Source organism: Camponotus vicinus, unplaced genomic scaffold, assembly GCF_025532165.1.
Source record: "Camponotus vicinus isolate PSW18456_S1 unplaced genomic scaffold, iyCamVici1.0 SCAF_8, whole genome shotgun sequence".
In the NCBI taxonomy this organism is placed as follows: Eukaryota; Metazoa; Arthropoda; class Insecta; order Hymenoptera; family Formicidae; genus Camponotus; species Camponotus vicinus.
Genome location: NW_028141980.1, coordinates 3,920,623 through 3,937,766, shown reverse-complemented (window position 1 = coordinate 3,937,766; position 17,144 = coordinate 3,920,623). Strand labels below are relative to the sequence as shown.

Below are 17,144 nucleotides of genomic sequence, written 5' to 3'. Positions count from 1 at the left end.
CTCGAGATGAGCTACAAGAATATGCAAAAGCATATAGGATATCCTATTTAAATAGTTGGAGGTGACCTTCACGTGACTTTCAGCTGATTCTTCAAGGTCAAATTAATGGCACCATCTCATGTCCCCCTTGAAACCATATAATTTTTGTCTGAAACGTTTTTTTCTACAATCAAAATTGAAAAAGTTATTTAGGGTGATCGATTAAAATGGGACACCCTGTATACACACACACACACGCGCGCGCGCGCGTGTACATAAAAGTATTAAGGTCAAATAATCGAAAAATAAATATTTTACAAGATATTTTACGATTTATGTAAAATTAAGAAACGATTTCAAGCCTCATAACTCGGAAAGTACTTAATAAAAACTAACTTAATTATAGTGTTTTGGAAAGCTCTCGAGATGAGCTACAAGAATGTGCAATAAAAAATTGGGGTTTCCGTTTACAGAATTCAAGGTGACCTTTATGTGACCTTGACAACACTTTTCAAGGTCATACTGATATCGCCATGTAATGCGTTACTTGAAACCTTACAATTTTTGTCTAAAATATTTTTGTCTGCCGCGCTGAGTTTTTGAGATATTCGGCTGATACGGATGGTCTGCGACACCCTGTATATATATATATATATATATATATATATATATATATATACACTCGTCAACAAAATTATATATATATATATATATATATATATATATATATACACTCGTCAACATAATTATCGCATAATATGTGGAAATGTTTACATTTAAAAATGTGTATTGTCGCCTCATTTTCGGATAATCTCTTGCAGACGCTCATGCATATTGTTACAGACTCTAATTATTGCCTGAGGAATTTTATTTCATATTTGATTTAGCGCTGTGATCATTTCCACATTCCCGTCCTCTAACACACATACACAGACAGACACACACACACACACACACACACGATGCGTCAAATCCAACCAGCAACCTCCTCGTGATGCGCATCAGGTAATGTTAATGTGGGCAGTAAATGAACAAAAATATATAGGTAACTTTGATGTGTCGTAACTCCGCGAAAAAAATTGTACAAACTTCATTTTTTTTAAATTCACACATAAAAGTCCATATTTAGCGATGATTATCATGAAATTTGCGAAAAAAATTTATTCCACCCCGTGGAATGCGTCAAATTATGCAATTTTTTGAAGAAAACATGTTCTTACTTTTAAGGAGATGATGAGAAGAGGGAAGGATAAGTTCTAAATCTGACAAATGATTTTTGAAATAGAGGCTTTAAGCTTGAGAATGAAATGTTAAATAAAAATGATTTGCAATACTTTATTTCAAAATCTAGAGTAATACACCCTGTTTAATTAAAAGTAACGACTGCGTGCAATAGATGTCAGCTAAATGCGTATAGAGCGAGATCAAGCGCGATCATCCTCACAGTCAGTCGCATTATGGCCGCTGTGTTATTCACATTCTTTCTTTTGAACTCTACTGATTTTCTTCAATATATAATAAAATATATATTTTTGCATACAGACTCATGTATCGTTTCTTTACTCTGTTAACCTAACATGAAAAAAAAATTTTTTTCAAATATGACCATTTTTGACTGAGTCAAAAATACTTATTTGAAATATTATACTTATTTGAAATTATGCTATAAAAAATTTGATATGAAATTACTTATGCCATAATTTTGTTGAGGAATATATATATTTTTTAAAAAATGGCATAAGAACCAACGCGCGGTAGTTGGAGCGCAGAGAAGCAACAACATTTCTTTCTTTTTTCAATATTAGTTTATTAAAAAACTTATATTACAAAAACAAAAAGCGAACATTTCGGATCATCTTTTGATCCTTCCTCAGCGCGATGTTAACAATATACTCGTATATTACAGATTATGACGCGTTACATTGTACGAATTTGTTTCTCGACGCGTAGGTGACGCTAAATTGCATCCCGCGGAGGTCTAGTAAGCGACCTGCTTCCAACAGTCAATCAAATATACTATAATTATGCTGTGCGAAGTCGCAGCAGATTAGATTCCGCGCTTTTTACAATTAATAATACAGTATGCCGCTGTGCATCCCATGTTGATTTGAGATTTGATGACGAACAAAATCGTTCGTCATGAAACGCGTCGAGAAACAAATTATAATGTAACGCGTCATAATCTGTAATATACAGGGTGGACCATTTTAACTTTTAATGGAGAATAACTCGAAAACCAAGCCCGGGAGAGAAAAATGTTTCAGACAAAAGTTGTTTGGTTTCGAGGGGGCCATAAGATGGTATCATTGGTTTGACCTTGAAGAGTTATTTGAAGGTCACATGAAGGTCACCTTCAATTTCTTAAATGGAACCTACTATTTGTCATTACATATTCTTGTAGCTTATCTCGAGAGCTTTCCAAAACACTATAATTAAGTACCTCTTCGTTAAGTACTTTTTGAGTTATGAGGCTTGAAATAATTTCTTAATTTTACATAAACCGTAAAATATCTTGTAAAATATTCATTTTTCGATTATCTTACCTTAATATTTTTATGTACAAAATAATGAGAGGAATCAATTGGTGTAAAGAAAACACATAGTTGTTTTTAAGAAAAAATATGGAATTGTTAATTGCAAATTACATATTTTTTCTTAAAAACAACTATGTGTTCTCTTTACACCAGTTGATTCCTCTCATTATTTTGTACATAAAAGTATTAAGGTATGATAATCGAAAAATGAATATTTTACAAGATATTTTACAGTTTATGTAAAATTAAGAAATTATTTCAAGCCTCATAACTCAAAAAGTTAATGAAAAGGTACTTAATTATAGTGTTTTGGAAAGCTCTCGAGATAAGCTACAAGAATATGCAATGACAAATAGTAGGTTCCATTTAAGAAATTGAAGGTGACCTTCATGTGACCTTCAAATAACTCTTCAAGGTCAAACCAATGATACCATCTTATGGCCCCCTCGAAACCAAACAACTTTTGTCTGAAACATTTTTCTCTGCCGGGCTTGATTTTCGAGTTATTTTCCATTAAAGGTTAAAATGGTCCACCCTGTATATTGTTAACATCGCGCTGAGAAAGATGATCCGAAACGTTCGCTTTTTGTTGTTGTAATATGAGTTTTTTAATAAACTAATATTGAAAAAAGAAAGAAGTGTTGTTGCTTTTCTGCGCTCCAACTACCGCGCGTTGGTTCTTATGCCATTTTCTTTTTAATTTTTGATTATTTGAGCCAAATCACTAATTATTAAATATATATACATATATATATATATATATATATATGGGGCATTCTCTGTCAACGGAAGACGCCCTGCCCATTTTTTGTATCGACCTAGGAAGTTCATTCGGGGCGCAAATTGTAGCTTGATGCATGTACTTTCACATGTCGTCTGGCACTTTTCAGAAATCAAGATGGCTGCCCCAATATGGCAGCGGAAAGTCCGTGAAGCAATGGAAAAATCGAGTCGTGACTTGTAATATGTGAAACAAACGGTTGCAGGAGCTTCAAAATGATTATTTAGGGGTTTTCAAGGTCTTTGAATACAAATCCGTCGTCAGAATTTCGCAATTCAAAATGGCGGATCCAATATGGCGAAGAACTACTAAACAGTACCTTAACATGTGTCACGCATCACCTGGATCGGCTCCGAAACCATTAGTCTAAGATTTTTAGAGTTGCTGATTACAAATTTTGAGTTGAAATTCGGGAATTCAAAATGACGGATCCAGCCAGTGAAGGCAAGAGCATGACGTGATCCAGCCAATTAAAGCAAGATCTTCAAGGGATCCAGCCAGCGAAGGCAAGATCATGACGTGATCCAGCCAATTAAGGCAAGATCTTGGAGGGATCCAGCCTGTGAAGGAAAGAGCATGACGGCGGTAACTGTAGGTAAAATAATGTCGAATTTTACTCTACGTTTATGAAAGATACTTTTTCTTTTTCCAAAGAGTTGGAGAACCTTCTAATGATAACTTCTTGTTTGTGTGTGATTTCAAAACAGTGATTTTTCAGTATTTGTGGAACTGGATGTGCTGTTTCAAATCTTTTGTTCAGCTTCCTTCTCATCTTATTATGTTCGACTTCGGTAAAGCCGAAAATCCTGATATTTTTGAAATAATTCGACGCCCATTTGAACAAAGCTTCAAACGATAAAATGGCTTCCGATGGTTTTGCAGTAAGGCTGGCTCTATATGCTTCTCTCTTAAATGTTGCGCCGAGACCGTCATACCCACTTTTTCCATGGGCAGTTGCGCTAAAATGCCATTCTGCTTCTACGCCAAAATCGTCTTTATGATGAATCATATTCGCAATTTGGAATCTGTTTTTAAAATGTTGTTTCGCGCCATCAGTCATGTAGATTATTTTCTTCACTCTGCTAATACGTTTTCTTATTTCTGGAATGAGCAAGTTCTGAACCGAGCAAGTTCTCTACCGAGTATTATCTCGGTGCTGATCACGCATCGTTTCCTAGTCCGGACGACAAACGGGGTAGAGATTTACAAAAACGCGCGTCTTCTTTATCTCCGGACCTTCCTAAAACGCACCCTGACACCGGCGAGCTAGTCCGCGCGTTTAAAAACGGCAGGTCGTTTCAAGATTTTCCTAGGATTATTTAACATCAGTTCTCAGAACTACTTCTCATCAGTTATTTTGAGAGCTAGTACTTACTTTAAGTTCACTGAACATCAGTCCTTTTTAGAGCTCAAAGACTTCGCTTCATATTGGATTTCCTTCACGTTAGTCGCATCTAACAGAATTTGTCCATCATGTCAGATTACTCTCGAAAAGATCGATGTATATGTTCCTTCAGAAAGTCTGGCGAAAAAGGTCATGTTGGAAAAGATTTACGCACCATATCAAAGTCAATGTTGCAAATGTTTCCTCATTTACCGCAGGATTGTAGTGTATGTGCTAATTGTAGGAAAATGTGTAAGTCTGATTCACAAAATATCAATCAATCTACACAAGATACTAGTGGTATCTCTTATTTCTTACAGAAGTCCTGATGTGCAGACACATACACTATGTGCAGACACATACACTATGTGTTCCACTACTTCCTGGCAAGACAGTGTTTCGGACGCAGTTTAGCGAATGTGCTAAAACCTACCGATGTTTTCGGATGCGATTCCTTAAACGCAGCATACAAGTCATTCAAATTCAAGAGCAACAGCTTCTTCTGTACTTTCATTCGTTCTCCATTCACGCTCACTGATGTGTATTCATCAGAATTGCAAACTCATGTTAGATGCAATCGACATAAAAAGATTAACAAACAATTCTGATGAAGCAATTTGTGATTACAAAGATTGCTTGAAACTCATAATGTGTAGCAATCCAGGTCCTAAATGTCATCTGAACGAATGCAATAAATGTCCAAGCATTGGTGATTTTTCTTCAAGATTACTCAGAATACTAGATGATGCAGCTGTTACCGATGTCGAATATAGTTCTTGGACTTCCACTGACAGATGTACCCTGCAAACAATTAAAGTACAAGCTATTGATTTTGTAGATGAACTATGTAGTAGGTTGGTGGTAAACCGCACTCGTTTATAGCTAAACAGCAATCACTATTCCTTTCTGAGAAGAAACAAAATCTTGCTCAAGACGAAGTTATTGTCATGTTCGACTTTTCGGAAAATTATACATACACAGCTCAGGACGCATCACAAGCGTTTCATTTTAATAATGACCAGTGCACCGTCTTCCCTGTTATTTATTATTATCGAGAAGAATCACAATTAGCATACGAGTTGCATTTTTCTTTCGAACAGCTTGAAACACGATACAGCCGCAGTTTATACAGTTCAGAATTTGCTCATTCCAGAAATAAGAAAACGTATTAGCAGAGTGAAGAAAATAATCTACATGACTGATGGCGCGAAACAACATTTTAAAAACAGATTCCAAATTGCGAATATGATTCATCATAAAGACGATTTTGACGTAGAAGCAGAATGGCATTTTAGCGCAACTGCCCATGGAAAAAGTGGGTATGACGGTCTCGGCGCAACATTTAAGAGAGAAGCATATAGAGCCAGCCTTACTGCAAAACCATCGGAAGCCATTTTATCGTTTGAAGCTTTGTTCAAATGGGCGTCGAATTATTTCAGAAATATTTCAAAAATATCAGGATTTTCGGCTTTACCGAAGTCGAACATAATAAGATGAGAAGGAAGCTAAACAAAAGATTTGAAACAGCACATCCAGTTCCACAAATACTGAAAAATCACTGTTTTGAAATCACACACAAACAAGAAGTTATCATTAGAAGGTTCTCCAACTCTTTGGAAAAAGAAAAAGTATCTTTCATAAACGTAGAGTAAAATTCGACATTATTTTACCTACAGTTACCGCCGTCATGCTCTTTCCTTCACAGGCTGGATCCCTCCAAGATCTTGCCTTAATTGGCTGGATCACGTCATGATCTTGCCTTCGCTGGCTGGATCCCTTGAAGATCTTGCTTTAATTGGCTGGATCACGTCATGCTCTTGCCTTCACTGGCTGGATCCGTCATTTTGAATTCCCGAATTCCAACTCAAAATTTGTAATCAGCAACTCTAAAAATCTTAGACTAATGGTTTCGGAGCCGATCCAGGTGATGCGTGACACATGTTAAAGTACTGTTTAGTAGTTCTTCGCCATATTGGATCCGCCATTTTGAATTGCGAAATTCTGACGACGGATTTGTATTCAGAGACCTTGAAAACCCCTAAATAATCATTTTGAAGCTCCTGCAACCGTTTGTTTCACATATTACAAGTCACGACTCGATTTTTCCATTGCTTCACGGACTTTCCGCTGCCATATTGGGGCAGCCATCTTGATTTCTGAAAAGTGCCAGACGACATATGAAAGTACATGCATCAAGCTACAATTTGCGCCCCGGATGAACTTCCTAGGTCGATACAAAAAATGGACAGGGGGGGGTCTCCCGTTGACAGAGAATGCCCCATATATATGCTTATTTTATATATGTTTATTTTTACATTTCCTTAATAAATATTTATGTTTTTATGTCATAAAGAAGAATCATAGAATAATGATTGAAACCTTTGGTAGATTATTAAAATAAAGGATTTAAATTATATTGATTTGCGCACACATTTACACATGCATTTTGATTCTATATGATTTTTATTTTTGTGTGAATCTTTAATTGTTTAAGCCTTGTCTATAATTTAATTATTGGATATTGTTTGATGTAGAAAATAAAAGGAAATGTAATTAGATATTTTTAAATTCTTGTTTTGCATCCTAAGTAGCGATTGGTATGAACGTTACTTTACCAAAAAAAAAAACGGAAATTTATGTGAAACTGTAAATTTTTAAACTTGGTTTTGCATTCGAAATATTGAATAGTGTGTGATAGATCTTGCTTTGTATGAAAAGTCAAAAACCTACATAAAACTATACATTTTTAGATCTCATTTCTTATTCGAAGCATCGGAATATGGGATCTCTTCCGATGTTTATAATTTGAAAACTAGAGATGTGAACATTTAATGTTTGATGAGTACAAGGTCAATGTGTACAAGGGATTTGCGCTCTATAATATACTTCAAGACCATTAAAATCGGCAAGACTATTTTTAATATTTTATCATTCTATCGATTCTGTTTCTCTTTTATTTAGGCTTGTGACTTGCCCTTATACTGGAAAGTACCACTTTTCTTGGCAGCGGGTGGTGACCAGAAAGGAATCATCGAGATGAATGCATTTCTCGAATTTTGGAAAGAGTAAGATATGAAACGCAATATTCTCCTTTTATTAAAAATATTATACAAACTTGAATTTCGACAAATAAGAGCCAAACACGGATTTACATGGATTGCATAATAATCAATTTATTAAAATATTAATTTTCGATGAACTTGACGAATTATCATCCGCATCTGTCTTATTTGCTGCGAAATTTAAATTTGTGTTTCACATATAGAGCCATTTAAAATTCCTTAATTATTAAAAATTTTACATCTCAACGCAATTATGAATAGAGTTTATTCTCTGAAAAAACATGAGAAATCTAAACTTCTCAAAGATTTATTTCGTATTTAAAATGAAGAAATTTTTATGGATTTTTATAGAAGGCATTTTTTAAAAAAACTGATAGTTTTGCTTTCATTTTATAAACAATCGGTGAGCTGAGTAAATTATGTATATTGCGACGTTTTTCAAATTGATAATTTTATACACAATATTCCTCCTCGAGGTGTTAGAGAGGAGGACGCGAGGGGGAGCGAAAACGTCGTCAAAAACACAAGGCGGATAGAGATACTCGCGCTTGGAGGAACTAAGATGGAGGGTGTTCCGCGCGAGTTGCGGCGAAGCAAAGACCGTCTCGAGATCTCGAAGTTGGGCGCCAGATACGGTCTTTCACGTATCAGTTCGCTAAAGGCCAAAATAACGCGAAAAACGCTTGCCGGATTCGCCACGGGCCGACTAGCTCACCTAACGGTAGAGGGACAGGGTCTGTTGAAAAGGATATTGAATTATTTTATACGAGGTTTTTGGGAATTACGAAAATCGACAAGCACAACGGAGTTTGACAATCACGAAAGGCGAACACCCAAATAAATTACGCGAGCTTAATACAAAAGAAAATATAACAAATTTATTCAAGAAAAGAAATATCAAAAAAAAAATATAAAGTAGAAGAAATAACGAATTCAAGAAAGAAATAATAATGACATAAATTAGCAAATTTGAAATAACGAAATATAACAGATGTTAACATAACTTCGAAAATTTGAAGTAACGGAATGTATAACAGATAATGCTTCGATAGCGGTGATAATAATAACAATACGAAATCGAGACCATAAGAAAGCGCTGATATTTTAGTTCTTCTAGCCTGTTTTTATGGTCAGACTTTGCGAGGCCGAACGGCGTTTCGAAAACGTAACGGAAATTTCGACAATTTCATCGACGACTCATTTTACAGATCTTTTCCTTTTATTCTTTCACTCGCTCTTTTAATCGACAGCAATACGTTCGAAAAGGGGCTTAATAATTGAGCGAGAATAATTAAGCAATTTGCGAAGACGGAAAATCTCGCTTGCGACGAACGCGTTCGATGCGATCGATAATCGACAGCCGTCGGACGCTGCTTACTTTCTTTTCGGCGTAACGCCCTTTTAAGCGTCGTCTACAATGAGATTTTAAGGAGACTTAAGGCGTAAGACTTAAGAAATTGACCAATCACAGTCGAGTATTCTCTTAATACTTGACTGTGATTGGTCAATTTCTTATGTCTTACGCCTTAAGTCTCCTTAAAATCTCATTGTAGACGCCGCTTTACTCACGCGCAGTTCTCGAATTTCGGCAATTTCTTAATTCGTTGTAATCGATTATGCACCGCGACACACTCACACGCACGACAAATATCTCGCAATAAGCGCAAATCATACACGTAACGAGCGCGATAAAGACAGCACGATATTCGCAATGTCACGATACGCAACGATTATACACTCACATACACGCTAATTAATACACGAAAGTCGTACGAAGATCGATTGCGGGGATGTCTCACGCGGCTTCGACAACTCTTTTCGACAGCACCGATAGCGAACGCATTCCCCGCGATTTACCGCGCACGTGATCGATATACGAGAGCCGGTCGCTACGCGTTTCCCGAATCCCGGAGAGAGACGAACGGTTCCTTATCGACTACGGCCGACGTTACGATTGTCCTTGATGCCTCGGTCGCTTGTCTCCGGTTGCCCGAAATGCACGAAAATCGAAAGCTCGGTACAAAGCCCGAGCGAGGAGACACGAAAATGGCGACGGCGACAGAGCGGTCGGTCTTCAGACGGAATCGCGTACGTGGCTTACAATTTAGCGATGGGCAACCTCACCGATACTTGCTCCTGTGGCCAGGGGATGATCCTCGGTCTCGTCCTCTCGACAACCTCGGCTGCGACGCACACAACGACAACGACAAAAGACTATGAAACCCGACTAAACGCTGAGAGCGCCCGCACCAGAATGTCTCCCTGGATCTCGCGATCCAGGGTCGATAGCGGTGTCAATCCTGCGCGCAGGGATGCGCGGATTCGCGGTCAATAGCGCCGCGACACGCGAGATATTAATGCGCCCCGCGACAACGCCGTAACGGCCCCGATAATTCGAAAATCTTAATGTCGGCGACTCTGCTAGCGGCGGACTCTTCTTTATGCAGATCGCTCGTCCTCCGTCCTCGGAGGGTAGCGCCGACCGGGCCTTGCTGTCCCGGTCCAAGACAGCTGTTTTTTTCCAAGATTTTCCTCCTTTAACTGTAGAGAGCGAATTCTACCCGCGACTCTGCGCTATCCTGTTCCTCGGGCGCTATCTCCCCCCTCGGCTCGAAGGCTGGGAGCGCTGTGTCGGTTGTCGTAAAAAGATTCCTCTTCTTTTTCTTCGCGCTGTTCTCCGGCAGGTTGCTCGACGTACAAAATATTACAGAAAAAAAATCAATTAATAATGACGCGAAATATAACAATGGCTCGTCTCTCCGGAAATTTCGATATGGCTCTCGCAATCTTTTTCTGGCGCGGCCGCTCGGCTCGCGCCCCGTCAAGATTTCCGGGGCGGATGGACGCGCGTCGGGACGGCAACGTCACAATATATATATATATATATATATATATATATATATATATATATACAGGGTTATTTAAAATAATTTATTATTCTTAAAACTGACACATTTCTGACTTAAATCTGAAACTTTTTCTTTTGAAAAATTTTATTCGAAGCTTAGTTTTTCAATTACAAAAAGAAATAGTTAACTTATTATGAATCGAATACAAGAAACAGACAAGAACGGTGCGGAATTTGCCGTTAGACGCAAGCGCTTACATGGGGCGCTTGCTACAATCAGCTGATCGTTATACATGATAATATGCACAAATACATTCACATGCGAATACACACACACACTCTCTCTCTCTTTCATTCATTCACTCATAGTCATTACTATTATTATTGATAATTATTTAGCCTAGGGGAGCTACCTCGGATAACTTTGACCTTGACATATATTGTCAAGGTGATGACCCTGAGTAACATTCAAAAGGTTTAGTAGGAGTTCGTTATTTATTTAAAAGTTATAAACAAAAGAATTTTTATAAATAGAACATATTTTTCGGATACCATGTATTATTACATACATATATTATTACATGTACACGCACCGGCAGGAATGGTGTTTCGGCATGCTTGTGTTGACGCTACTGACGTCACACTCACACAAGCGAAGCGCGCATGTACGCGGACCGGGCAGCGAGAAAGAAAGTGGGGGTAGAGTAGTGGAGGGCATTCCGATGTTGCGTCCTTCGCGCACGGCACAAGAGCGAGAGAGAAATCACTATAAGACGATACCGAGTTATGCCTGTTTCTTCCAGCGTCGTTTAACTTTAATCTTAGCTTAACTCACTCTTTGTCTAACTGTTCCTTTAGAAAGAGACAAAGAATGAGTTAAGCTAAGATTAAAGTTAAGCGGCGTTGAAAGAAACGGCCATTAGAGGTGTTCGATAACCGTCTCTCTCGCTCGCACTCTCTCGTTCGAGCGTCGAGCGAGAAAGATGGCTATCGAACACCTCTAACTCAGTATCGTCTTATAATGCTTTCTCTCTCGCTCTTGTGCCGTGCGCGAAGGACGCAACATCGGAATGCCCTCCACTACTCTACCCCCACTTTCTCTCTCGCTGCCCGGCCCGCGTACATGCGCGTTTCGCTTGTGTGAGTGTGACGTCAGTAGCGTCAACACAAGCATACCGAAACATCATTCCTGCCGGTGCGTGTACATATACATATTATGGGTTTATAACTTTCTATATCCTATGAAATTCACTTAATCTTGACCTTCGTTAACAGTGAATTTTGCTTCATCTTATGAAGTACATTCGTAGATACAGTATGTTCCGCCCTCCTGCCGGGGCTCCACTTCTAGAAGATATAACCTAATCCAATCCATGTCCGTGTGGAATATATCTCGCTTTACATAGAAGGTTATAAATCCATGCAGTATTCTACGAATTTATTTTATATTATAGTACGAATATTATAATACGAATTTATTTTATATTATAGTTTTTCGTTAATAACTTTTTTTCGCTCGTAACCTTTATGATAAATGAAACATTTTTTCAACATTGTATACATATATAGGTTTTGTTTCTCATTGCAAGGACTAATTGTTATAAAGAATAATAATTTTAGGAAGTAGCATAAATTTTTATTTATTATAATTTATAATTCATTTATATTTTCATTGATAGGATACATAGCAACCATTATTTGAAAGAAAGCATCTAATCGGTTCTCACCATTGAATGTCTTTTTGAAAATAAATTCTGCCAAATAATGATTAAAGTGATCTCTTTTCGGCCATATCTAGGAATAATTCCGCGAATATCCCTTCATAATCTTTTAATATTTTGTATATGACAGCCTGTATCTGGATCAATGAAATTGTTTGAATGATTTACTGTATTATGTTGATTCATTTCTTTGTCGATTTCTTCATATGCTTTCCAACAATCATTATTAATTATTGATCCAGGAGCAATGTGTTTTCAAATTAATGGGAGTAACACCCGCTTTATGGGATGGAACCGGAATAATAAATATTTTTTTTGTATGCCGTTCTACACCATCAAAAAGCCATTGTGATAAGTCGTCCGTGATTATATTTTCGACGTCCAAATTTGGTTTCATCTATTTCCACTATAATTCCATTTCCACCAATTTTATTTTCATGATGTAATAACCACTGATACATGAGCTAAAAATTCATTCATTTTGTCTGGTAAATGAGAAGACATGCATACACACACACACATATATATATATATATAATTATCTCTCGACAAAAGTTCACTCAATCGACTGCTGTACATAATGATATATTAAACTCTCGTTGCAAAAATATTTGTCGAGGAGAATTTAACATCATTACGTAATATCAAATGATAAACTATATCGATACTTAAAAATCCATGTGAAAATCATGTATCGTGTAAAGCACTAATTTTGAAATTGCAAGTAAGTCGTTTGCGTTTACATTTTTGCTCTTTTTTTAATAATGTGTACAATGAAATAAAAGCTCTCCATCTTTTAATTCTCCTATGTTTTGACAACGCGGACATTTTATTACCTTTCGACTAACGTTTTTTCGTACACAAGTACTTCAACAGCTCTTTATAATTTGTTATTAAAGTGAGAAATTCGTAGAATTTCATTTTCTATTTAATTTACTTTAAATTGAGTATTACTCTTCCAACAATCTATTTTGTACTGACTCATATTTCCTTCAGTATTTACAAAATGTAAAATATCAACAAGAGATATAGAGAGATGAACTGTTTTTTCGGTGGATGACTTCACTATAAGAAAAGTAAACAAACCAATTTAAGCGAACAAGGTAATACATATATTGTATACAGAGTGTTATATAATTATAATATTAGGGCTATACATTTTTTCTTAAGGGCCATGTATTTTCTCTACCATTAATTCAACCAAAATGAATAACATTATGAAGGTTTTAATCGTTGTTTGTTAAAAAGTTATTAACAAAAAACGTACTTTTTTTTTTATAGTCCGGCGGAAATCCTTTATGGATATCCTTACTCTAGGGGAATCAGGTGAGGGAGTCCTGATCAGACTTAATGATAGTCCGGTCAGTATACCCGCTAAAACCCCCGGAGTGGCCTTCCTGGCACCGGAGGGGCAGGCAGAGGTCCAGAATTTGCTGTGCATTACTTCGGACTTCTAGCTGTGACTCCCCTCCGTGTTTGGGACCCAGCGACTTTTGTGCGTCGTCGCCGGGTCTCCTTCTCAGGGGAGGGCGTTTGGCGACCCTCCCCAATTTCCTTCCACTTACTGCTGACGTATAGGGCCACGCCACACATCCGCCTTCCTCGGGGGTCCTATTCTGGCCGACCCGGGTTCCCCCCGTGCCGACCGGATGCTCGAGGGCACCGCGCGCGTCGCGCATTATCCCCTTTCCTTTATGGGGGACTAACGCCTATGGCGCGCGTTTCTTTGTAGGGGTGAGGAGAGTATATCGCCCTCTCCCACTCCTAACTCGTACTCCAATAATAGGGTCTCCCTATTGGGAGGCTCTGCACACCCACATTATTTGTCGATGTAGATGGAAATGGAAGGAAGAATCTCCTTCTCTCTCCGTTCTTTCTCGTTCGACAAAAAACGTACTATAATATAAAATAAAATAAACGCATAGAATACCATGGATTTATAATTTTTTATGCAAAGTGAGGTATATCTCACACCACGGATATGGGTTGAGTTAGGTAAGGTTATATCTTCCGAAAGTGGAGTCCCCTCAGGGGGGTAGAACACTACGTCCACGCATGTACTTTTCAAGATGAAGCGAAGTTCACTTATATGTAACTTTAACTCTCATTAAGGTGAAATTTGCTTCATCTTGGGAAGTACATGCGTGGACGCGTGTTCCGCATCCCAGCGGGGGGCCTCACTTCCAAAAGATATAACCCAACCAGTGTTTGTGATGCGGGATACACTTCACTTTGCATAGAAAATTACAAATCTATGTAGAATTATGCAACAATTGACTTTTTTTTCGATAAATGCATTAATGAATTTATGAAACTTCTTTTGTTTATAACTTTTTAATAAACAACGAGCGCAGCCCGAAACCTTTTGAATGTTACTCAGGGTCATCACCTTGATAATATATGTCAAGGTCAAGGTTATCCGAGGTGGCTCCCCTAAACTAAATAATTACTTTAATTATTATTATTATTATCGTTATCATTATTATTATCATTATCATTATTATTATCGTTATCATTATTGTTATCGTTATCATTATTCTTATTATTATCGTTATCGTTATCGTTATCGTTATCATTATTATTATTCTTATTGTTATTATTATTATTATTGTTATTATTGTTATTATTATTATTGTTGTTATTATTATTATTATTATTATTATTATTATTATTATTATTATTATTATTATTATTATTATTATTATCGCGGCAGGCGTCCCACTAAACGCCGAAATATTTTATGCAATGATTGATATAATTTCTAATTTCTTAATCAGAGTAGAATTTGATTAAATTCATTTATCTTGGCAATAAACGGTCTCTCAAATGTACCACAATTTAACACATTACAAATGATAGAAACTGATATCTGAATTTTTCTCAGTATATATAAAAGTATGAAAATTTAAACATATTTGATTATGACTGTTTTAATTATTTAAATGCAATTGATGTCTTTACTTATAGATATTATTTCGATAAAATTAAACACAATTCAAATGGAAAGAACAAGTATTTTAATTAGAACGTATAAATGCGTTACTGGCTTAATTTTAAAAAATAAATCAAGAAATTTATTTTTTCAGATGAAAAAGAATTAGATACTCGTGCCAATTTTTATCAAAAAATTAGTAAAAACTAGACAGATATTAATTTATGTTAATCTTTTTATTATTTTTAATTATCGGTTTTTTTTGTGTCTTTATTATCGAATAGATAACGTTATTGATCGCTCTCGGAAAATATTTCCAATCTAATGATCACTTTAAATGAAGACGAAAGTAAAAATATTTATAACAGGAAACAGAGGAAAAGTGTTTAAAAAGTACATTGCTTAGAAAGCATCAAATGTAATTATAGAATTTAAATTTTCTAGTCAGCAATTTATATGTATATACGTGTATGATACAGAACCAAGAATCTAAATGTAGATATCTAAGTTATGAGGAAATTTTGAAAGCAAAGCGACGTACTATAATAAAGTACTTAAAATTGATTACATTAAAGTTACTGTTATAGATCCTCAAATCATCCTATCTATAAGGATTATTTAATCACATAAAAATTATTCAATTACATAAATTGATAATAATTAAAATTGATATACAATAAAATTGAAATACAATCATTTCTCTTAAGTTTTATACAGGGTGTCTCGAAACTAACGCTTGATATTAAGGCAGATTCTCTGGCCAATTTAAAAACGATTTTTCCTCAGCGAAAATGTCGAGGGAGATCATTATTTTTTGCATATTCCCAATTTTTGTCATCATGTATCTTTCTAACTAAGCCTTAAATTAAAATTTTATTAAAGTAAACTCTACCTAAAATTAACTAAAGAATGTGACTTTATTAATATTTTATTCCCATAAGCCTTAGTTTGCGAAAAACCCTTTATTTTCAATCGTTTATAACTCGAAAACTATTAGTGCCGCGACATTTTCGCTGAAGAAAAATCGTTTTTAAATTGGCCAGAGAATCTGCCTTTAAAATATCAAGCATTAGTTTCGGAACACCCTGTATATTGTTGCGCCCGCGGAGCGAGGGCTTCGATATACAGGGTGGGCCATTTTAATCTATGCACCCAAATTTCTTTGTACCTAAGACAGATACGGAAAAATGATTCAGACAAAAGTTTTATGGTTTCGAGGGGGCCATAAGATGGTATCATTGGTTTGACCTTGAAGAGTTATTTGAAGGTCACATGAAGGTCACCTTTAATTTCTTAAATGGAACCTACTATTTGTCATTGCACATTCTTGTAGCTTATGTCGAGAGCTTTCCAAAACACTATAATTAAGTACTTTTTTGTTAAGTACTTTTTGAGTTATGAGGCTTGAAATAATTTCTTAATTTTACATAAACCGTAAAATATCTTGTAAAATATTCATTTTTCGATTATCTTACCTTAATACTTTTATGTACAAAATAATGAGAGGAATCAATTGGTGTAAAGAAAACACATAGTTGTTTTTAAGAAAAAATATGTAATTTGCAATTAACAATTCCATATTTTTTCTTAAAAACAACTATGTGTTCTCTTTACACCAATTGATTCCTCTCATTATTTTGTACATAAAAGTATTAAGGTAAGATAATCGAAAAATGAATATTTTACAAGATATTTTACGGTTTATGTAAAATTAAGAAATTATTTCAAGCCTCATAACTCAAAAAGTACTTAACAAAAATGTACTTAATTATAGTGTTTTGGAAAGCTCTCGAGATAAGCTACAAGAATTTGTAATGACAAATAGTAGGTTCCATTTAAGAAATTAAAGGTGACCTTCATGTGACCTTCAAATAACTCTTCAAGGTCAAACCAATGATACCAT

The 17,144-nt window shown here is 36.0% G+C and overlaps 1 protein-coding gene across 19 annotated transcripts in view; it reads left to right on the top strand.

Annotated features, from left to right (window-relative positions):
• Window positions 1-17,144, top strand: part of LOC145976180 (uncharacterized) — a 187,524-nt gene that overhangs the window by 109,525 nt on the left and 60,855 nt on the right. For all 19 annotated transcript variants that reach the window (XR_014440204.1, XM_083107188.1, XM_083107184.1 and 16 more), the window contains one exon: window positions 7,640-7,743. Coding sequence is in view for 18 of the 19 variants with exons in the window: in XM_083107188.1 (XP_082963314.1) it covers window positions 7,640-7,743 (104 nt within the window). In the remaining variant the exon portion in view is untranslated. The remainder of the gene's footprint in view (window positions 1-7,639; window positions 7,744-17,144) is intronic.